This window comes from Dermacentor andersoni, chromosome 6 (genome assembly GCF_023375885.2).
Source record: "Dermacentor andersoni chromosome 6, qqDerAnde1_hic_scaffold, whole genome shotgun sequence".
Taxonomy (NCBI): domain Eukaryota; kingdom Metazoa; phylum Arthropoda; class Arachnida; order Ixodida; family Ixodidae; genus Dermacentor; species Dermacentor andersoni.
In genome coordinates, this window is record NC_092819.1 from 67,863,663 (window position 1) to 67,888,355 (window position 24,693).

General features: G+C 44.7%; 1 protein-coding gene across 1 annotated transcript in view; it reads right to left on the minus strand.

Annotated features, from left to right (window-relative positions):
* Positions 1-9,532: 9,532 nt before the first annotated feature.
* LOC126522352 (centrosomal protein 43-like) overlaps positions 9,533-24,693 on the minus strand; it is a 44,068-nt gene continuing 28,907 nt past the window's right edge. The window contains exons 4-8 of the mRNA XM_050171086.3: positions 23,160-23,263; positions 16,782-16,858; positions 15,623-15,659; positions 12,485-12,575; positions 9,533-9,909 (exon numbers count right to left, since the gene is read on the minus strand). Coding sequence (XP_050027043.1) covers positions 9,829-9,909; positions 12,485-12,575; positions 15,623-15,659; positions 16,782-16,858; positions 23,160-23,263 — 390 coding nt within the window. The 3' untranslated portion in view covers positions 9,533-9,828. The remainder of the gene's footprint in view (positions 9,910-12,484; positions 12,576-15,622; positions 15,660-16,781; positions 16,859-23,159; positions 23,264-24,693) is intronic.

Here is a 24,693-nt window from a genome sequence, read left to right on the forward strand (position 1 = left end):
ACAGCTGTGTCTTACCAGTACTCACTTACGGGGCAGAAACCTGGAGAAGAATGATGGGTGTAACGTTAAGGGATAAGAAGAGAGCAGATTGTGTGAGGGAACAAACGCGAGTTAATGACATCTTAGTTGAAAATGGGCATGGGCAGGGCATGTAATGAGCCGTAATAACCGATGGTCATTAAGGGTTACGGACTGGATTCCAAGGGAAGGGAAGCGTAGCAGGGGGCGGCAGAAAGTTAGGTGAGCGGATGAGATTGTTTGCAGGGACAACATGGCCACAGTTAGCACATGACCGTGGTAGTAGGAGAAGTATGGGAGAGGCCTTTGGCCCTGCAGTGGGCGTAGGCATGATGATGATTATGATGATGATGATGATGAATATTTGCGAACGGGGTGGTCGTTCCCTTTGAGCAGCATCACGCAGGTGCGTTCTAATTAGATAGCAATTATATTCCAGCCAGTTTATGCGTCCAACATTCGCTAGCCACCATCACGGGAACCTGTTTTAAAGACGGTGAACTTCATCAGCTGCGGCATTTCACTGGCATAACGGCTGCACGGCTTCCGTCGTTAGTGATGTGCCGCGTCTGGCTGCGCAATGACGTGTTGCTTAGAAAAAAAAGCTGTACTAGCTAGCGTGAAAATTCATCGTCGGAACCGAGTACAGTTCGTTTGGAAACTACCCACGAAAGCGGGTTAACCTTGCATCCTCTGGGGGTGTGCACCGGTGAGTAAAAAAGCAGTGCTTCGTATTTTCAACTTTCAATTTCTTTGAGTGTGAGGCGGATAGAAAAGATTCCTGTAGTCATTTCTTAAAAGTAGAAAATAATAATTACGAAGTTATCGCTATTTAAAGGGAATTCAAACGAGGCTCTTGTTATTTTGTCACGTTGCTAAAATTCCTAGAACGTAGTACAGCATAAATAATAAATAGTTCTGGCTTTTTCTGCATAAATGGTACACTGCGATAAATTCACTGCACATTAGTGGCAAACGTACTTCCTGTGATAGTTAGATTAATTGCATTTAAGACATAATAAAATGACTACTGTTTATTACCTGTATCTGCCGGAAGATATTGTCATCTAATCGAGGCTTCCATGAGCACAAGCCCACACAAAGACACCATTGAAGGAAATGCACACGCAAAACAGTGGTGTGTGTGTGTGCGTGTGTGTGTGTGTGTGTGTGTGTGCGTGCGCGCGCGCTTTCCTGTCACATGGAGCGTTTTGCACACCATTCTTAGTCATACATGGATCACAAGCTCACTCACGCTTACGCCATAGTAATTGAGAGTCTTTTTTCTTTCGACTCCAGCCTCTAAGACGCTGCTCAGACTTGTTCACCCCTGTGGACTCTATTGTCTCTGGACGCACAAGTCAACAGTGAATGTGTCACCAGTGGCAGTAACATCAAGGGCCAGAATCCTCACAAAGTATGTTTCTTAACACCAACTAGGACCGTGATTTGTTATTTTATTGGACTAACTTTCGTTTCACCATTTTTTCCTTGCATTTTTGTCATGGCTTCATCATTTCTCTTTTCAGGAAGACGGACAAAAGAGAGATATTGGTCTGCACGCTGCCCACGCCAAGCCATACGAAGTTCAATGGTCACCATAATCACAACAGGTCCTCTTGAACTATGTGCCTCACCATGAAATGTTTATCAGATAGAGGGGCGTGATCTCTATCAGGAAAGCAACAGTCTACAGTTTTATATCGTACCGAGCTGGACTACAAAAATTTTGCGTACAAGCTTACTTGCTTTTAAGGCTGTTTTATGACAAACGGAGAAGTAAGTAGTTGAGTCCCAAGTTGTTGCTTTTCTAGTCATTATGGCCATAACGACCAGAACAGAAACAATATGGCAAGCTCCTACCTGCTAATGCAGAAACTCTGTCATCTGTTCTTTGCAAATCAGCTTGATGAGCACTTCCACCAAGTATCACATGCTCCCTCACAACAATACGTTGTTACATGAAAATACAAGTAATTTTAAAACAGTCAAACGCGCTCAATGCAATCTTGAGGAAGTAATACTTCATGTTGATTGAAACCGTGGCAGTCACTGTTCATTTTGTTTTGTATCTAACTTCCCTCAGAGCCATATGGCATTAGAGAGGGAAATGGTTACAAAGTAGTAGAGTAAAGCAAACAAACGAGTGCGGTGAGTTCTGGTAATTTAATATTTCTCTTGATTATACAACTTTAGCTAGTGCTTTGGCAAAAAGTTTGGTATCGGTGATGGCTACGATACTTCAGGGAAGGTAGTTGTATTCCCGAGATGTACTGGGGATAAAATATTGAAAGTAAGACTTTGTGTAACATGAATCAATTCCTACCTTAGTGCGATGACCGACGCATTTTGAAATGTACTGAGGCCGCAGTATGAAGTCGTCGTGAAGTGTGGCGTGATGAAAAATTTTATGAAATATCGAAAGACGGGCGACTTTACGGCGTTTAGCTACTTGTATAAGTGCTAGGTTAGTTTTCATTGAGGTTATGCTCGCAATACGGTTATAATTAGAAAGAATGAAAAGTGTAGAGTTATTTTTTACTAGTTCAGGGGAAGGAATAAGATTAACGCGACTGGGATCCCATATTGCAGATGCATATTCAAGTTTCGAGCGTATTAGTCTGCGCCGTAAATAGTCGTGTTAGAGTCTGCACCGTATTATTAAAGCTGCGCCGAAAGTACCCGAACATATGATTAGCCTCGTTAATGACGTACTCTATATATATGGTCCCATTTTATTTATTTGTAATGTGCACAGCAAGATATTTGTATGACATGACGAAACCTAAGGGAATGCTGTTAGCATGATAAGTGCTATGATTAGAATTTGATATAGATACGTGCATTATTTTACACTTGTTAATTGCAAGTGGTTCATCTACAGTTTGCATGAAATCAATAACTAGGCTAGCCCTGCACCATAAGACATAGCTAGAAAAGGTATGTTCAAACAATCGGCCTACTCCACACTTCTCAAACAGACAAATCATTAAAAGCAATCTTTGTTTCTCTTTCAACAGCAGATGACAAACCTGAGCACACTGTCTTAATCCCAACAAGTTTTTGAAATATGTTCGAAATAAATTTGACGTAACAATCAGCCAATCAACAGTGGACTAGCAATGGACGACTCAGCGGGGGAGCTTGTCTTCGTCACGGCCCTCACAAATATGTTTCCTTGTTGAAACGTTGGATCCAGGCTGGGGCTTCCCTTGCTCACCTCTGTTACTCAAGTGAAGCGCTTATCACCTTGCAACATTTTTGCCTTGTTTGAATACACAAAGCGAGGTTTCTTTTTGTTTTTACGACATGAAACCGTAAATCGCATTTTCCAAGGATCCGTGAGCATGCTTAAATGTTTATTTAGTTTCCTTGTTTATTCACACAATCTTTGCAGAAGTCCTTGTAAACACTGTTGTCTCCATAACGTTCCTTGCTTTCCTAGGAGTACTCCATTTGCGTCAAAAGCCTTTACTGCTGCATCTGAACACTAAATGTGCAGCATAAGTATCAAGAACAGACAATATGTGCTGTAAATTAGCACAACGTTTCTCTCGCCCTATACTACGTGCCTCTCACCAATGTGTTATCGAAGCAATGGAGCATTGCAGCCTGCTAGAGCTTATCTTGCTGACAGTATACCTTCCACGAGCACTTCTTATTATTCTTTTTTAAGCTACCTGAAATCGTCAAACGCAGACAATATACGTACAGTATGAAACGCGTCAAGCACCACTGTACGCAAGTACGTGGATAGTCCAGCATCAATATCATTGCCTCAAGTATCGCTCTCCCCGCATTACCGGCACGCTAACCACGCCGAGAAAGCTTCGCTCGATTTCAGCTTTCAGTTCCATTAAAGGGACACTAAAGGCAAATATTAAGTCAAGCTAAAGTGATAGATTAATGTTTGAGAATCTCTAAGGCGTCAATAATATCGCGAATAGGGCCTTAGTAATCGAGAAACTGAGGTAAATGCAGGACATGATTAGAGACTCCCCTGGGACATTCAAGCAATTGCCCGATGATGAAAGCACTCCTCAGTTAAATTCTGTCACTAGTACTCAACCACTCGTTGCAAAAGACATCATTGTATTATATTAGAAGGCAAAATAAAATGTCACTCATGCAGTTCTATTTCATTTTTAGAAAAAAGAACTAATTGAAATTACCCTTGACAACGACGCGGGCGGTCGAAATGTTTCGTTTTCGCTCGACTCTGCGCCGCTCACGCTTTCGCGTTTGAGTACTTTCCTGATCGCGTATTGCAGCGCTAGTTTTGCTGGCTCGAGAAAATCTCAAAAACTGCAAGTAGGACAAAATTCAACTTCCATATTACGCCGCGTCATGCCCGAACGGTATACGCCACTTGACCAAAAAGCAGCTGCAGCGGCGAATCCACCGCTTGGCCACCATGTCTTGGCTCGGTGCCGCCGTATGTCGGGCGCCGTTTCACTCACCGATGGCAGCAAAGAGCAGTGATGGCGTATGCAACGTCGCCACTCCCCGGTTGGGTGGCGGGAGATTTGAATTTCGAAAAAGGTATTCAGACCCTTCGGATGCGATTTCCTCGTAACCTAAGTCCTTTTTTGGCCCGAAACAAGAGTTGCGAGATTACTGGAATGGTATTCAAACAGTACACGCCAACTTCTTATTTGCCTTTAGTGTCCCTTTAAATAGATGGATGGTGGATGGACACAACTTTCTTGTACGTCCGGCAAGGTTTAACACGACCCGGGCACAGGTCTCCCACGGGGGAACGTCAAGGCCCTGCCTCAACGCCGCCTCACGGGCTTGCAGGACTGCCCACGTCTGGATTCCGAGGTCTGAGCTGCGCAGAGCGGCGGCGTGTTTCTGTATGTCGTAAACTTAGTGACTGACAGCACTCATCCACCTGACGTGTACGAAAACCGTGAGCATGTACTGCTTCATTCACCCTTGACAATAAATAATATAAGCTTACTTGTTTCAAGTGTGTGTGTGTGTGTGTGTGTTTTCTTTTTTTTTTTTTTTGCCAATTGAGGCCTCTCGGCCACCTGGCGACATAATAAAGACGTCTGTAGTCATGCATGTTCGAGTACCGTACGTACACACGAATACCTCCCCTAAAGCGGTAACAAAACGCCCAAAACCAGCGAGCGAGCTGCACGACGAGCCCCACCAGCCGCTAGCGCAGCGGCCATAGTGCTCATTACGCAACGATGATGATATTAGTTTTGATTTTGTGAGCGCCATCTCCCGGTCGTATACTTTAGTTCAGAACACTACCGCTACTCTTATTTCCGTTGCACTGTGGAAGGCCCAGCAGTTTTCCTTCTCTGAGCGCGTGGCTTTCCTAGAATTACTGTATATGCTACCAAACGTAGCAGAGTTGCGCGTCTGTTTTATCACGCCGCTAGCGTCTCTATTGGCAGAACGTCATCACGTGGTAGTCAAGCAACCGTGCATTGCGGAGAGAACTAAATTTCATTATTAAGGAGTAAAGTCGACTTGCAGACTTGATTATATTGAGGTGTAACTGTCTATCCATTATGCTGCTAGTCTTGGGTGAACGAAACGTCGTTGCTTTTTCAGCAGCTGCGCTTACATCAATACGACAATGACATTGCATCGCGCGCAGGCGGTAGCCAGAAACTTATTTCGGGGGGGGGGGGGGGGGGTGATTCTCCGCGGGCAACTACCACTGCTCCCCCTCCTTCATCTTTCTCTATGTGCATGTGTGTGTGCACACGCGTGTGTGTGTGGAGGTTGTACATCATGCAAACTCCTAGCACTCGCCGGACAAGAATGCTTTAACAAGGAAGCACGTTCTTGCGAATGAAACAACACTTTGCTTAACTTCTAACAAAAGTTTTTCATTGCTAAGGCATGCAGCCACTTCGCATCAAATTATGCTATCATCGTTATGCCATTTAAAAATAGTGATATAAAAAAAAACATGGATTTTCGTTTACGAATTGATGCATTTATATAATACAATATGTGTTTTTTTATCCGCACCAATTTTTTAAGGATTACCTATGACAGATTGCACAATTCTAACCCTTAACCTAAATTACTCGATAAGGCAGCCATTGCTTCTACGAGAAATCAAAATGATCAATTGAATAATTAACATAAGTATGCTCATAAAATTTTTAATTAATTACTTTATGCCACATATTTCATTCTACGAATTATAGCCGCTGAGTTCGCATGGCGTAGCCACTTTAAACTAATCCTCTGGACAGCACCAGTTCCGATATATTAATTTTCAATGTGTCCGACGAAATGCATTGGCGTTCCAGTTACTTTTCAAAGAAACCCTTGTTTTATGCATTGAAGCACAAAAGGAACTGAAACACCAATGCATTTCGATAGACACTTTGAAAATAATTATCTCGGAACTGGTGTCGTCCAGAGAATTCGTTCCAAGTGGATATGCCGTACGAACTCAGTGCCTATACTAATTTGTAGATTGAAATATGTGGGGTCAAGTAATTACGTATGCAGTTATTTAGTGCAATTACGTTAATTATTCAATTGAACATTTTGATTTCTCGTAGAAGTAATGGCCGCCTTGTCGAGTAATTTAGATCAAGGGTTCGAGTTGTGCTATCTGCCATAGGTAATCTTTAGCCTGTCACTCAATCATGCTTTCAGCATGGTGGGCATGCTATATTATTCTAGATTTAAGAATACAGGACCGAAGCTTTGCGCTAGAACTTCAATAGTGTCACATGATACAAGTTTCACTCTTTTGGTGACATGCTGTCTTACTTGTTTGAAGAGATGTTTGGAAGTAACTTGCAATCATGGTATTGTAGCCATCACGCGATGCATGTTGTTATTTGATCATACCCAGGAATTGATGAGGCAGACAGTCCGAAGCAAAATAGTAAAATTAAGTGCCAGTAGCTCTGAGAGATTTGAAAGTGTCAAGTTTCTCGACACCTGTCTATTCTGAAAATTGCCGAGATGTTTGGTTAGGATGGCCCCTCCACAACAGGCAGCACATGTTACAACAAGGATGGTGAACCACAGCTAAGCGACTGGCCCCGGCCGTCAGGTGTTGAGCAATCAGACAGCGACAAGATGCTCTCCCTATGTCCATAATTATCTGCCAACTTCTTTCTTGGCACCTTTTATGAGCGTCCCCCCCGACTCCTCATATCCCACCACTCCCCTTTCTAAAATTCTTTCCAGTTAGTCTCTATCGTACTCTTCAACATTCACCAGGTTGTTGAACGGTGCCGCGGCCCCTAACATTCCTATATTTCTCTTTCTGCGTGCACTTTGAGGCCATTCACCTACCTGTCCTCCCAGCTGTTTGTTGTGGTGGTTTCTCAGCTTCCCTGATTCAGGACCACCATCCTTGATATAATTTGCCATGCACAAATCAGCATTCGGTAGGTCTTTCTATCTTGTCCTGTTTTTTTCTGCCTGTTTCCATTCTTACCAGCATGTACAAACTAGCCTAACCACGAGCACCACAAGCCTTTCTCAAGTTTATTAACATAATGAAAGGCAGAGACAAGGGAAAGAAAAAAAAGAAACAAAAGTGTGTGTGTGTGGGGGGGGGGGGGGTACTTATGCGTTTTCTATACAAGCAAGTGGCAATGTTTTCGGAATGCTTTTCTTCTGTACAGCGTGGTCGATGACTCAGTCGAATACCAGAAATGAGCTCTTCAACGACATGAAGGCCTTGTGGGAAGCAGCAATGTCTCCAAGTTTTATGCACATGCTCGTCCCATCTTTATCTGTATGCAGAATTTTTAGTGCTGATCCCCCCAGTGTACTCTGCATGGGAGAGGGGATAACCACAACACCCCCCCTCATACCGGACCACTGCTAGCCTTGCCTTGCTTTCACATTCAAGCTTTCCCTTTCATCCATGTTCCTCTTTAGGAGCCCACCTCATTGAAACTTTCTGTCCCGTGGGAAAGGGGAAAGAGAGGGAGGCTCAACCCTCCCCCTCCTTCGAATACACCAATGATCGCAGGCTTGCACGTTTGTACATGGGCTGTGGCTCAGCCCAATATAAACACACAACTGCGAGCCTGCAGTTGCTCACCGAACAGACCGAACTTCGTATGTACACTGAAATGCGAGCTGTGAGATAAAAAGATTTTGTCATCTGTGCCAAAAAATATTCATACTCGGAGTTGTCTAAGCATGCGTAAGCATTGTGCCACTTGCTCATCTCCATGCAGCCTGGTGTCATTATCATTGTTATGAAATTTGAGCCGACCAGCATAAACCTTTATCAACCCTTATCGGTCGTTATCAACCTTATTGGACTAGATCCGACCCCTATGAACTTTAATTGGTTTTGATCAACCTTACCGGACTCGGTCTAAGCCTTATCAACCTTCATTGATCAGTATCAACTTTACTTCAATCTATCTGTTCAATATCAACCTTTATCTGTCCTAGCAGCCTTATTGGACATGATCTGACCCTTATCAACTCTTACCAGCCTTTATCAACCCTATCGGACTTGATCCGACCCTTATCACTCCTTATCGTTGCTTATTATCCTTATAGGAATTGCTCCAACCTTTATAAGCCTTTATTGCTCTTTAGCACCTTATCCATCCACGTCGAACCATTTTCAACCGTGATGAGACCCATATAACCCCTCATCACTTCTTATCACCCTTATCAATTTATTGACTGCTCATCTGTGTGTGTATCGCAACGTCAAGCGCATGAGCCCTCAGAGGTCGGAGGCATTTCGGTCGGTGAAGGAATGCCCCAACAGAAGGCACATCCTGTGACCACCGAAACACATAGAGGATGTGGCATGTCTGGCATCAAATTTTCGCAAAATTGAAATTTGCTTGATGTCTACAATGCTCCAAGTCGGCTCTACATGTGGTCCTATAGATGGCTTCTATTCCATTATCGCCAAATCTTTCAACAAAGCCTTCATAAAAACTGTTCTCCTTTGACATCTGTTTTGTACCACTGGTACAACACGTTCATATGGTTCAGCTGTGTTCACCTTCTGCAAGTGTGGGCGTTTAGCCCAATGAGTAAGACCCTTGACTTCTGAGCGTGGGGTTGTGGATTCGAAACTCACCACCGTCAAGGTGTTTCCTTTCGAATTTGTCTTATACATTCATTTCTTTATAGCGATTCATCTTGTGTGACGGAGGGATGGGTTTCCTCATTTGGTAGGCATAGATATGCCTACGCATTTAAAAGTGCACAAAACTGGAGTCAGTCTACCAGCACTACAATGTGCCAATTAGGAAGCACAGAGGAGTTGTTCTGGATTCCTTCTAGTCCTGTATTCATCCATAGGTATCATGTATAACTGCCGCACAGCACAAATTGACACAGCCACCATGAAATATATACAGGTTACAGCATAGGCGTAACAAGCACCACCGCCAATGGCAGAAATTTTATGTGTGATGCGCAAAGCAAGTGACACTTTGCTCAAGTGTTAAGTAGATGACATGACCATATACAGGGTCACCCAAGCTTGCGGCATGACTGACGGTAGTGCAACAGGACACTCCTCAAGCAATAAGTTGAAACTATTTAATCAGCACCAGCTTCAACCACAAGCAACTTTTTGAAATAGTGCAGATACAAACAGGTTGCTGCAAAGGCAATTGGTCAGTTGACGAAAGTCCTAGCGATGTAAGACCACTGCAGCCAAGTGTGAAATCTTGCAACTTTTTTACGCAACACAGAGCACATACATTCCTACTAAATAGTTCTTGTGGTGCACATGAGAGAAAGCATGAAACTTGGGTGCAACCCATGAGGACCAAACACTGCTCTCTGGCAAGCAAGCAGCAGTCCCAACCAGCGCCGTCAGTGGGCTGGCTCAGCGTAGTCACAGCCCTCCACGTCGCTTGCCCGGGAAACTGTCAGATCGAATGTGCGATCATCAGCCTGCAAATAAACATGTGGCTCCTTATGCAATTGCAGGAAAGCGCCACGAAGCACAGTTGAACTCGAACTTGCCAACAAATTATTCTCTATATCAACCATGCAAAATTCACCGATGTAAAGTAACTCCTTCATAAAGAACTGGACATTGTCTATATCAAACTTGGGGTGTTCAAGACTGTTTTCATGGCACGAGTGCAGCGATGAGAGGATTTATTTTTACTGTTTTTTTTTTTGTCATGCCTATTTTCCAAGCATGCTAGCAAGAATATGTGTATGCGGCACGGAGAAGCAGTCTAAGGGGGGATGGTAGGCTCAAAGGCCACCTTTGAACCGTTTACCCGATTTTTATGAAATTTCATAGGATGATTTACCTTCTTGTCATTAGAACAAATAATAAATTCATCCCCCTGGAGCAAACAGAATAGTAGTTGTAGTTATCATATTGAGCTCCATTGTTTAGTGTACACTGTCAGCTTAAGAAAACTAATTTCAAAAATAATAGATATGTTCATTTTGTTTGAATACGCCTCTGTGGCCTATACTGCAGTATAAGAGTAGCGATTTCCTTTTTCTATGCCACTTCAGCAAAAAACCCATCACTTGAAAACCAAGTTTATTCTTTAGTCAAATGTCAAATAATGTATCTGATATTTTCATTGTGATAGCAAAATTTAGAAACCTAAAAAGTACCTTATTTTGTTTCCCATAAAAACTTTACTGCAGGAAGCACATCACAAGCAACTTTTGGCAAAGCCATTTGAAAACGATCATTCTCCGAAAGGTGTTGCTTGGCCAAAAAGTGCAACCTGAGAAAAATCAATTCAACGGTTACAGAACATGCTACTTTATTTTATGGCGAACAGTGAATGATCAAAGGCCGCTACTGGATAATTTTTCATCTTAAATCCTCTTCTTCAACAGGACATTGCTCGGCAGCAATTGCTGCAAGTTGTCTTCTTTTCTGTTTTTTAAGCTTCGGAGTTAAGTGCCATTGTCAGTGCTCGTGAAACAGTTCCCTTAGCTGCTTGCTGAACATGCTTTCTCATCTGAGCTCCATAATCCCAGCGCCAGATCATTGAGCACTCTCTTGCTACCACATGTACCCTCACTGAACTCAAGCACAGCCAATGCTCCTATACTGCTGCTGTCTCCCCTGTTCTCAGCAATACAAACTCTGTCTTTGGGAACCTATTCCAAACTAATGCGTCGAATGATTAATTGCTTTCTGTGTCCGCATTCTCAAACATCATTCACACTCTGGCTTACTCTGCCTGTTGCAGGGGCACTAGCTCCTTAGCAATGCCTCTGCTGAAGGCTGGATTGGTTGTTCTTGGCACCGACGGCTTGCTGGCATCAGCCAGAGCTTTATGGCATGTATGCACTGATTGTAATTAGATTGTAATCGACCAATCTGTGTTTCAGTGTTGGTTTTCCTTTAGCAGGGAAGAAGTTTGGGTGTGTTGGTGGGATACATACAAACTGGGATACAGAGCACAAGAAAGACACAGGGACAAGCAGGAACAACAACAACAACAACAAAAAAAAACAGAAAAGAAATAGCACTCGTCCCGTCTTCCTGCTTGTCCCTGTGTCTTTCTTGCACTATGTATCCCAGTTGGTTTACCTGTCGATCCCGACTCACCAGGATTGAAAATATGCCACTTTTCTTTTTCTGCCAAACTGAGTTTCAGTTTCAGATTGCCACACAAGCCTGGCTTGGCCCAGCCACGACTGCAGTGCATTATGCTGTGTGCTCAATAGGTGTCTTATGGCTAAAAAAGCACATAAAACTATCATTCGAACATACACACAGATCCTGTATTCTGCTTCTTTCATGCAATGCAGCTGTATTTTGACTCCAGTCTTCACAAGTGCTTCCAGTAGTACAGCGTGTGCCTCATATGAAGGAGGCACTCAGGTTGAATCCCAGTGCTGTTGGGAACCCAGCAGTTTTTTTCTAATGGGTAGAGGTGTCACCCAGCCCAGCGCTCTGATTTTTGATAAGGGCTTCTCATTTCAAAAGGGGGCCCTATAGAGATTTGAAAGGTCTCTGGGTGCCCCTAGTCCTACCAATAATGCTGAAATAGTCAACCACTTGTCGCAGCTGTGGGGGGCAGACTACTGCTGCTGCTGTGTAGGTACTGGTAAAAGTGGTATAAACATGCTTCCATCCTGTTGCTTGGTGAATGGGAGAGCTCCACACTTGGGAAGGACACCCACCTTATGAGAAGTTGCCAGAACGAAATCAGCAGCAATCCGTTTGAGTTGTTTCGTCTTTTGTTTTGTCTTGGTTCTTTGCACAGCAAGCACAGTGGTCTGTGCGAACCTCTCCCAAGCAACACACCGATGGAAAGCCGTGTGCCTGGCCGGGGGCCCCTCGTACCCCTCTTACAAACCGGCGGATGTCTGGCGGAGGGAATCGAACCACGCATCTCCCACAGCCGAGCCGGGCGTCCAACCCCTAGCTCTGGCCACTAGCCACTCCTCAGCCATCCACCACTTGTGAAATAGCCGCATCGTCTGCCCTTCCGTGTACGTGGGCCCCCGCAATGCTGATTTGGAACTTTCTCCTCACCGTGGTGGACAGGCTGCTGTCATCCATGCGAGAGAGCTCCTCCTCGACGCTCTCCTCCGAGCCACTGTGGTCAGTCTTCCGGGAGGCCGTACTGCACATGCAAGCGCCACAGCTCTGTCAGTGGCAGTGCAGTCGAATGAAAGGTAAAAACATGGAGGAGCTTGCTTGTGGTAACCATTGTCGTTAACATCCACAACGTGTTAACCAATGCCAACTTTACCTTGCCTTGAGCACTTGGGTAAAATATCCAATATACAGGGGGGTGATAGCTAATCATGACGGTTTATTGAGCTAAGATGGAGGCTTACACTGAAACAAGAGGACAGCAAATTGACACCTTCAGGAGGATGTCAGTTTCATTTAGCTCTGCTTTATTTAAACAATGCTAATGAGAAAAAAATTTAATTTCACTATATTCAGAAAAAGTTTAAGAAGGTACTAAACACTAAAAAAATTTTGTGCTAAATCTTTTTAGTATGCAAGATCACCAACTAGCCCAGCAGTTAACTCTTCTAAGGTAGTAAAAAAAAAAAAAAGTTTCATGCTAAGAATGCTACAGGAAATATTTCGCACTGCAGTTGTTGAACCACCATGAGAAAAATGGGTAGGATATGGGTTAGCCTAACACTTGCCATAGCTTTGTTAGAGGGGCCATGACCATGACCACCTTGCTATTCTCAGTTGATTATTTTAACTGAGAGTAGAGGGTCCAATATGGGTACACACACGGAAAAAAAACTGGCTTTTTGTTGCACATTTGAACTGTGCTTGAAATTCATTCACTTGCATGATAAAAAGCAGCAGCAGACTGCCGAGACACACATGCAAAAATGAAACAATGCATGGTAGCCATGCCATATTTCCAGCTCTCGCCAACCGCTCCCGATGCCTGCAGTACATGAAAGCGTGGCATACGAGATGGGCTTTTGTTACTCCAAGAGAGCCATTTTTAGGGGTGCAATCAATTTTGTTGCCGCTCACTGTTGTCAGAGTACGGTACAATTTAACTGCAATATCAAAAAAATTCAAATAGAAATTTAGGTTACATGCAGAGCCTCATATTAGCCAAAGAGGTGGATGGTAGGAAAGATAAGACTAAAACTTCAATGCGTAGTTACCGTATTTACTCACATAAAAAACGCACTCGCGTAATGAACGCAGCCCCCACTTTTCCAATCAAGAAGTGTGTTTTATTATTTTTCTCACATAATGATAGCACCCTGAACTTGCTGCTGTGAAGTAGGCGACACACAGTACCATTCGGCGTCTGATATGGCGTTCGGCGGGTACTATTGTGTCCGACGCCTTGTCAGACGCCAAATTATACCATGTCTCTTACTTTTATTGCAATGGTAATTACGTGGACACTCCAGGCGCCTTTTTGCCGTCGTCGCCGAGCGCCGCTTGGTGTAGGTGTGAGTGAAAGCACGTGAGGGAAGCCGACGATCCCGGCTCAATCTCACGCGCTGTCTGTCGCCGCGTAAAAGGGGGGGCGGCGGTGTTGTACTTTGGCAGCAACTGCGTATTGCACAACCGCGCCCGAGGGCCGCCGGCGTGCAACAGTGGAAAGCAGGAAGGAAACACACTGCCCTTCGTCGTGCGCATGACGCCGGGGGGAGGGGAGGGAGTGAAAGGGTGCACGGCGTTTTACTCCGGCAGCCAGCAACTGCGCATTTTGCGGCTGCGGTGCGCCCTATCTTCAAAGCAATCAGCATCGGGGGCTGAGTTGATGGCGGCTCATACCTTTGCGCGTGCTGCATTCTCGCCGATGAGTTAGCATTGAAGCCAATGTTAGTATGCCTGTACGACGGATAAAACTACTATCCTTACTTCGTGTAGCTGTCTACACATTTGCTATCGCAATCAATGGTTCGCATCTCGGGCGAAACTGACTTTTTTAGAGGTTGGCGCGGAAAATAAAAGACATCACTTAAAATTTTACCATGCATAATGAATGCATCCCCCAACTTTGCGCATATATTTCGGGAATAAAAGTGCATTCGCTACGCGAGTAAATGCGGTATGTGTCCACAGTGAGTAGTTATGTGTCAATATAGCGTCCACCGATTTTGGCACTGCCATAAATAATGAGCAGCAAGAGTGATCATTTTGTATTCAATCACCTATTTTAGATAATAAGTGAGAACAGTCATTACAGGAACAACTTTGATTGTTTACACAATGTGTTTTACCTGTGGCTAAACCTACCGGCGGGTAAAAAAAGTTTTCCCCCTTAGTCAACATCAAGCCGCCGAATGAAAAAAGGTAAGTAGTTCTACAGAAACAGTAGTCTGTTATCACTCAATAACTTACTCTGCTATGACCACTTACTGTTTCTTGTACTATGCTCAACTGTGTGTAAATTTGCCCCAAGGTAGAATGCTATGTGCAAGCTGCCCATGTTCACATAGTAGGCGTATAGTGCTAACTAAATTAGAGAACCAAAAGAGCCCTGTCACAGCTAAAGTTAGCGTTCGTGTAAAACATCTTACTATATAAATTCAAGGAAAATTCAAGGATTTAAAGGTTTCCAAAAGCCAAAATTTAAGGAGCTTAAAGCACACTTTATTCATACACACCTACAGAGTGTTTCTGTGAAGACAATATGAAACATTTAAACATAGCTATTCTGAAATAAAAGGACAATTCCTTCGGAGACATTGTCACTTGATCTGGCTTCGTCTAGCACCATGCTGGCAGTACAATTTAAACAGGCCTGTTGTCAGTGGCTGTAGACAACCCAGACTGCAATTGCTCAGTAAGAGTCTATAAAAAAAAACATATTTATAGAATGGTTTCACGATAGATAGTGTCCTCAGCACAGCACCGATGCAGTTCGCTACTTTTAAATTTCAGAAGTTGCCTCAATCTCGAGTATTTAGGCATTCAAGGATCGCATTTATATACAAGGATTTTTAAGGACCCTTGAATCTTTATTCAGATTCAAGGGTTTCAAGGATTTCACGGACGCATACAGACCCTGTAAAGAAGACTTTTCTTTCTTTTCTTTTCCCAGTTCTAGCAATTATGGAAATAGCTCAATCAGCACACCAAAGCAAGTGCACCAGGTGTCAATGATACCAAGGTTTAGAGTTTTTCCTGGTTCTATTATGTTATACTAAGGGCAAGGTAGCTTACCTCTGCAGCGAATGTGACTCTGCTTCAGGATGAGGCACTGTTGCAGGAAAAACAGAAGCGCACAAGACAGAAAAGCCCCTGTTAATCAAACTCCAGCAATCAAATTTCGTAGCACTTTTTCTGGTGTAACTGTGATATCAGCCTCGTCACTGCAAGACAGGACAGAGGGCAAAAGAAGGGCAAATAACAGGCTATACAGTTGACTTACGTTAATTCGACTGTGTCGAGACCTTAGAAACTGATTTAATTATCCGGCAGGTCAAACTAAACAACACGCAGAAAAGGCGCCAGAACACCCCGCTGATTCATTTGGCAGTATGTGTCCTATTCTAACACAACCCCGAATCAAACACGTGTCCACTTTCTATGTGTTCAAAGTAGAAAAATAAAGCATAAATGACATTAAAGCTCCTAAACAGAGTAGACACCTAATGCACACCCAATTTTTAGCTGGAAAAACTGTTGCACAATGGCAGCCGGTTTCGTAAAGTCAGCTTTGCCACACGGTGATCTGCGTGCAATACATCTAAGTTATGCGCTAAAGCATATAACCGTTGCGAAGGCGGTTTTGGTTTCCTGTCCGACTGCATGCTGCTGGCAATCTTCGGCCCAATTTTCTTTAAACAAAAGGAATGCACGCACTAAAATCAGGTAACTACCATAATCAGACATTGTGAGCTACGTTTATTGCTTGAAAATCTTGCTAAGGCTGGCTGAAAATAGGCATTTTCGGCAAGAGACGATATGCATTCGACACATTCACTGCTCCCTAAGCTCTGCCAAGACAGACCCTGCCATTAAAAGGGCTGCTGTCAGGGTCCCAATAGGGGTCAAGTGCACGTGTGCGGGCTGATTGGTCAAGTTCGAATGCTCCGGTGAAGGCAAATTTCAGAATCAAAATAACAAAAGTTTCGGCCCATAGAAATGCAAGGATGCCAGCCGCGATCAAATTAAAATAAAAATCGAATTCACCGGAGCCGAATTAACAGTCATCAGTGTATTATACAGTCAACTTCTGTTAAATAAACCTACCCCAACTGGCATTACAGTAAGGGTACTTACCTCCACTGTAATGCCAGTAATGGCAGTGTGGGTAGTAACAAGCAAACAAACAAATAAAATAAAGTTAACCAATATTCTCATGCAACAAGGGGCTCACCTTGTGGTTCTAGACTGGGGAGCACCTTGGGACCCGAGAGAGGAGGAAGCCGGCTGCCTCCACGGGAAGTGCCATCTCTAGCAGAAGAGTGAAGGCAGTAGCATGTGCAGGCGGGCACATTACTCAGCTATCGTGGTTTATCACCAGTTCAGAAGAACAGACAGCTAGGAGTGCTAGCAAGTTCGCATTAAAGAAAGCAGCGTTTGGGGCACAACACATGGAGACCTGATTGAGTGATTGATTCATTTGATAATATTGGAAATGTCAGCAACTTTCACCACCTGGCTTTTCCCCAATATTTGAACTGTCTAATGAAGATACGAAAATGAGATGAAAAGATTAGCAAATAAGAACACACACACACATGCACGCACGCAATGTCAAGCATTTGGCATCAGTGTGCTTGAGTCGAGGAACAATGTAGTTGGAGTGACTAGACAATTGGTACTGTGTGCACATGACTGGCCAGGCAGAGAAAATAATGGAGTATATAAAGTAAGAATTGATCACAAATGTAGTGACTGTTACACAATGAATACAGAAATTGTGAGCAAATACAAGACTAAAAAATTATGGCCGAATCCATGTCACGATGACTGTCGACGGTAAAGCGATTAGCATTGAAGCAGTGCAACAACACATTGGCTGAAGTCCTGTTTATTTGAAAGCAATAGTGGTGTTTCTGAGACTTCTGCTGCTCAGGCTACATGCGACATACACTGTCTTCGCTATCGGCTGACTTTGCTCTGGCACTTGCTTACCAAGGTCACCCATGAGCATGATGGCATGACACGACGATGACAAGACGATTACGCAATGACAATGATAGAATGATGAAGGAATGATGCTGATGGAGCAATAAAGGCAGTATGATGGCGATGGAATGACAACAATGACACGACAACTCTGAAATTTCTGAAATAATAACAATTGTTAATAACAGTATAATGACAACTGCGTGACAATGTCAGTATGATGACAGCCAAATAACGAAGCTAGAATGATGGCAACGGAACGGCCACAGCAGCACAACAACGACAGTATGACAACATATGCATGACATCGACTGTCTGATAACAATGGCGTGATAACAGAGGCATAATTGTGATTGAACGACAACATCTCGATTATGATAGAATGGCAATGAAGGGATGGCGAAGGCTATACGACGACTATGGCGTGACGTTTCTGAACTGATGATGATGGCAAAATGACAATGTGACAACAACAGCATGACGACAATGGTATGCAATGACAAGATTGGGATGAAGTTAGAATGATCATGGCGGAATGACCACGACGGTATGACAAGTGCATGCTGATGATTGTATGACGACGATGGCATGACAACGGCATGCAATGCCATTCGATGACAGCTAAGTATGACGACGATGGCGTTACGATGACAGCATCATCGGTGACAGCAACACATTCAGCACGGATAAGCTAATCAGACAGCAATGAGTCTTGTGAGCTGCTGCCATGACGGTCTTACTGCGACAACTACCACCTAAGTGTGGATGTGGCATGCAGTAGTTTTGTTAAATCCAAACTGTAACAAAAGAATCGCTCAAGTGGGGGTTAAGGTCGGATTTTTTTTTTTACCTTTCGTGCAATCCTGAAATGCTGTTTGCAGAAACCTCTGGCCTACAATAAGACAAACTTGGCAGTGCAAACATCTCTTGTTTGGCATCCCTTGCCTGGAACAACTTAGTGAAAAGATCGAGTGTCATCCACACTTTCTTGTGGAAGGCGTATAGGAGGCCTTTCGTGTTCTAGAAGTGGCAATCTTCTCTTGCCAACAAAATAATGAAAGGCCGCTTGCTGCGACAAACACCTTGCTCATCTTCACTTCGTGGAATGTACTGCCCTTCAGAATCAATGTGTTTATTTGGCAGCATCTGCCAGAACAGTGCTATTTCGTCAGCACTGAATATGAATATTTCTGAAGGCGCAAGTATCTGCCACTGGGCAACTTGAGTGATGAAGACTATCCGCCTTACAAAGGCTCATCTTAACCCGAGCTAGATAACCCCTTCAAGTCATGCGAAGTAAGGGAAGCCCTCCAGAATCTAAATGACAGGTCGACCCCTGGTCCTGATGGCCTCCCCAATCGGGCCCTCAGAAACCTGGACGACGGCTCCACAGAATGGTTGACAGAGGAGATCAATGGAATATGGGAACGAGGGGTTGTCCCGGAGTCCTGGAAAATGGCCTCAGTCATCCTAATTCCAAAGCCTGGAAGACCCCCGAGTCTCTTAAACCTCAGACCCATTTCACTCACGTCCTGCGTGGGGAAGGTGGCAGAACATGTCATACACAATCGCATTTCCAAGCACATCGAGAAACAAGGACTGTTTCCGTACAACTTGATCGGCTTTCATCCGGCCCTGTCAACGCAAGACGTGAGGAAGCTCATCAAGTGTCAAATCATTGACACCACAAGAGATATAAGAGGCATCCTAGGTTTAGACCTGGAGAAGGCCTTAGACAATGTATCCCATGCCCACATTCTGAACTCCATTCCTACGGGATCGCAAGGCCACACTCAAAATCGGTGACCTCAAGTCAGAGAATTTCAGTTTGGACCCCAGAGGCACGCCACAAGGAGCGTGCCTCTGGGGCCCAAACTGCTTTTTAACATCGCAATGAAGAAACTATCGCAAAGGCTCTCCAACATAGAAGAGATCAATCATACGCTCTATGCTGATGACATCACAATCTGGTGCACCGGAGGAAGTGAAGATGTTGAATTAGGCTTACAAGAGGCTGTAGATAAAACAAAGATGTACCTGGAAAATACGGAGCTTAGATGCTCCCCGAGCAAGTCTGAGCTCCTCCTCTACAGGCCAGTCAGGTGAGGTCCCCAAACCTAGAGGCTGGAAACCATTGTCCGAAATAGACATCAAACTATACACTAAAAGCGGCTGTACAATACGATGCTCAACAAGCTCACAGCCAAGACTGAGAACATGATCAGACTCATCAACAGAGTCTTGAATAGGTGGAGGCCTTCAGGAAGACAACCTTCTCAAGTTATTCCACGCCTTCCTCATGAGTCATATAGTTTATGTGGCAGCCATGCACAACTGGTATAACTCTGAGAAGAAACGGTTAAACGCACTCATCAGAAAAAGTATCAAAAAAGTGCTAGGCATTCCGTTACAGGTGAGCACGGACCTCCTTATGCAACTAGGAGTGCAGAACACATTGGACGAGATAATCGAGGCTCAGGAGTCAGCCCAACTGGCCCTTCTATCCTGTACCCCGACTGGAAAGAAGATCCTGACAATTCTTGGGATCAACCCTATCCTCATGGAAGAGTGGAAATATAAAATCTCAGAAGATCAAAGAAACAACATAGGAATCACACCGTTTCCCCGTAATGTTCATCCTCAACACAATGTAGGCAGACGCAGGGCAAGAGCCCTCGCCCTCCTCAAGCGTACCAAAGACGATTCCTACTTGGCATGTTCTGTTGACGCAGCCCAATATGGACAGTCGTCTAACTTCGCCATTGCCCTCGTTGATCACAATGGACAGATAGTGAATGCGGCTTCCCTGAAGTGCTCAACACCAACCAGAGCGGAGCAGGTTGCAGTTGCTATAGCACTCCTTGATAACGGCAGATCACAAATCTTCACTGATTTAAGCCGGCGGTCAGAGCTTTCGCTTCAGGTTCCATCGCTGAGGAGGCTCACAAGATTCTCAAGAACAAGATAATCTCTCCGCACACCATCACATGGTTTCCGGCGCACCTCCGACCCCCAGCCTGACTCCTTTCTCAATCTCAATGACATCGCCCACTCCCAACCGCACGCACTAACCCACCACGTAGCAGCAGGGTCGAGCTCAGATCCTGGGGTTCTAGAGTTTCGGGACACTCTCACCACTTTCAGCGAAATCACTATGCATTATCACCTGGGTAGGAGGACTTATCCTCCCCCACACAGCAAATTGGATAGACCTCTGGCATCCACCTTACGCATGCTTCAGACTAAGTGCTATCCAAACCTGGCCCTTTTCCATACGATCACTCCAGAAGCTTTTAGCCCTACTTGCCCCGACTGTGGGGCAAGTAGACATGCTCACATGCAAGTAACACATGCTCTGGCGATGCCCCTCGTTACAGGGACCCAATCACATCATGGAAGAAGAATGGAGCTCTGCCATCCAGAGAGAGCTCGGAACTTTCACAGCAGGGGGCCATCCAGAGAGCCCACGACGCGGCGGTTAGGCTCAGCCTACCAGTCGCCACGCGGGAGCGGCCTGCAGCTCTGCCCTAGGGCAAAGCTTCTCAGGACCTTGTAAATAAAGTTCTTTGTCTGTCGGTCTGTCTGTCTGATGGTGCATGAAGTGATTGAGGCTCTGACAGGAGAGGAACACTTGCAGGGGCATGGCACATCATTATATTTATTGAATATGGCATTAATGGGAGTTTATGTATTACTTATTTGATTTGATAGAAGCATATTTATTTATTTAGTTTGATATGCACACAGTGCAACACTATACTTTAGTGTGAGTTTTGTAAGGGGGTGTTACGGCTGTTTGATGTAGACAAATAACTTTACATACCTGGGCTTTATACAGTAAATGCTCATTATAATGAAATGACAGAGATGGAGGAAAAATTCCACATATGTGGTGATTCAATAAATGTGACTACTCCATAAAAGCTAAATAAATAGAACTGAAATAGCACAACTCCACGAACGTCTAAACCGGGTGTCATGCTGTGAATTTTCAATCGCAATCAACTCAGATTGGGATTGAATTTCTTGGTCATGATTGCCTCCTTTGCAGAAGCTTCAGGAAGGAGCCAGTAGGGTCTAGGTTCGGGTGACTTTGGGTATGCTGGGCAAGCGGAAGGTGGCATGGAGCAACATTTGTCTATTCCGTCGCGCACTACTTCAGACACTATGATTCGGACACCACTACAATCAGACAGCACAGTGGCTGCGGCGCTATGGCGCTGTCAGGTGCAGCTTGGAGGAAAAGGGTGCACCAACGAAGAGGGTCACTCACTCGGTTCGAATAAGCTCCCTGAATACAACTAAAAGTAGCAACATTCTTCTATCTTGCCACCCAAACCAGCAAGCAATGGCAGGTGAGGAGGTCTGGGGCTTATCCGCGTCTCCCTGTTGGTGGAGCAGAATCATGAGGTTGCACTCGCGCCATTTCTGCGGAAACAAGCACGCGTGCTTCCGCACGCTGCAGCCACACCCTCATTATCTTGTTGTTTTTTTTTTTACTTGCACCGGCACCATGACTATTGATCTTCATCACAGTGCACAGCCACAACTGCAGATCTGGCAATCGTGATGATCGGCATGCTGTGGAACAAGATCACCACAATCAAAAAGAACAAACTGAGAGGGCGAGTGCTGGGGCAATTCGTGTGTGGCGAGGAGAGCCCAGGAGAGGAGGAACGCCGCTACCTCTAGTTTAATCAAGGGGATTGGGCACCAAAGGTGCTGAGCGCTGCCGTGAGTGCATACAAGTTCGGCGCAACCTGGAGGAAAAGAATGTGCAGGCACCACGATGGCGTAGCTGGCGACAGAGAGGGTCGTTCGCTTATCTGGTGCAGAAGGCTTCACTCGGCTCAAAAGGCGCCGAGCGCCACCTCGAGTGCGCACACACACCTCTTGACAGTTCACTCTAAGCAGAGCAGCTTATCGGTACAATTCAAGTAGTCTGGTTTAAGGTGCATGCATTTGAGTTGGGACTGCGTGAAATTTTGAATAAAGCTATAATTTGTGCAAAGCGGCTTTGTTATAACGAGGGTTTACTGTATATCCAAGATCGACTGCTTAGCTAACCGTAAGAAAAGCCAAAGCATAAGTTAATGTGAGAAATTACTGTTCCAGCAGCTCTGGTCACGTAAGCATACAAAGTTACAAACACCGCTGGTTTTTCCTGAAATTTTGTAAATGTCCAAACATTGCGGCACACTGCGATTGGGCCTCTCTCTCACACCTATGGAATCTACCATCTAAGGCCAGCTACATGACTTTGGGGCATGCAAACAGCTACCAGATGACTTGCGATCAAAATTCACACACTTAGGGCAGTGAACTTAGCAACCTGAGATGTCACAGCTGCCTACTAATGCCTACTAATATGCAGAATTCACAGTAGAAGACTTTGATATGTTATGAAAACTACACTAAAATATTTTTCTAAGCATTTTCTTTATTTTACCATTAAGAAGTGCAACATATACATTTTTGACACCTAAGACAAAAATTGGACCTGAAAGGGTTACCAAAACAGACAGCTGTGCTCATTGCGTAGAAAACTGACAGGAGCATTTGATTTAATGATCCAAAGTCCATCACCAAGATGCTGATAAGTCCATAAAAAGAAAACCCTCACAGTGCAAACTCTGGAGGTGCATCCTTTGCTGGAATGGTATCAGCGGCCTTGTTCTGCGTCACTGGTTCAGGCGGCCTGACTTTGGAATCGCTTGCTTCGGGACTCTGCAAGACCAGAACGACGCTGCAGCGTTCATAAACCCAGGCAGGGGTGCCTGCATTTCTGTAACAACACCACCTGTGTGAGGGGCAGCTTTCGTAGTCGGCAGTGATACAATGTTAGCCAACTGCAACACATATTGTCGAATGCAATACAAAATGCTTGGTACTTACTAGAAGATTCACATCCCAGGTAGCCAAGATTAATTTGGAGCACTTCCATAGAGTGTGCCACTCGTTATGGGACCATGATCTCACCAGGGAAGAAGAATGGGAGGAGGCGCTCAAGAACTCCAACCTTGCCGCTCAGCTACGGGCCGTTCAGAGGGCCCGCGGCATGGCGGTTAGGCACGGCCTGCCCCTCCCGATGTGGGAGAGACCCGCAGCGGCTCCTCCCTCATAAGGGAGTTTTGGAGTCGCTCCTCAGGACCTCAATAAAGTTCATTGCCTGCCTGCCATACAGTGTTTCTTATTGCTCACCTTGAGGAACTTTGGAACACGAAGACCCATCAATTACAGTTAAGCTCGACATAATGAAGCATTTAACATTTTAACAGAAAACCGTGTATTTTGAACCTCAATATAACAAAGTGTGTTAATACATGATTTCCAATATAACAAAACTTCACTACCGCTGCGAAGAAATAGGAAAGAAACAAATGACAATTGCCGTGGGTGCATATAGTAGAAAGACTGAATTACAAGCGGTTAATGCAAATGCAGCTCTCGAATCAAGCGCTGCACTACAGAGAGCCACTGCTAAAGAGGAGCAGCACATCCGCAAGATATGCTCACTCACTCACTGTCACGTGTCTCACTGTCACGTTCTGCATAAAGCCGTATGCTGTGAGCGCGAGGGAGAGTGGAGAAAGATGGTGGCGTGATGCGTGCCACCTTCCCACGAGGGGGTCAAGTCCGGTACCGGTCCTGGCTGCGCATGGCTGTCAGCACTGCTCAGCAAGTATGCAGCCCGGCTACCCTATTTTGGAGGTAATCTGTTCCATGTCTTGCTGAGCATTTAGTGCTGGAGGTCGTGTGGTCTCGAGTTTCAGGGACATGTTGAAGCGAGAGACAGACGAAGCGTTCGCTTTCCTTTGCCTGCATTTGTTGTCCCACAGTGGGTAACACTGTCAACTGTGGTGGCGGAGCGGACACGAAAGTGTCACAGGCTTTGCTTTGTACAGCAGGAGACTGTACCTGTGGTAATTGACTCTTAAGTTCAACAAAATTGAATTTTTTTATCGAAATTAGTTTTTTTCTGCGTGCCCAATAACTTAGAACATTTTACCGACCCTTCTATGTAAAAGAAACCTGCCAGCAACTGTACTTATTTCAATACAGTTAGGCCACAATATAATGAAGACAGTAAAATCAACAATTTTCTTCATATACGTTCGACCTGATGGAACCGATGCAAATGATCAAATTGTCTGGCA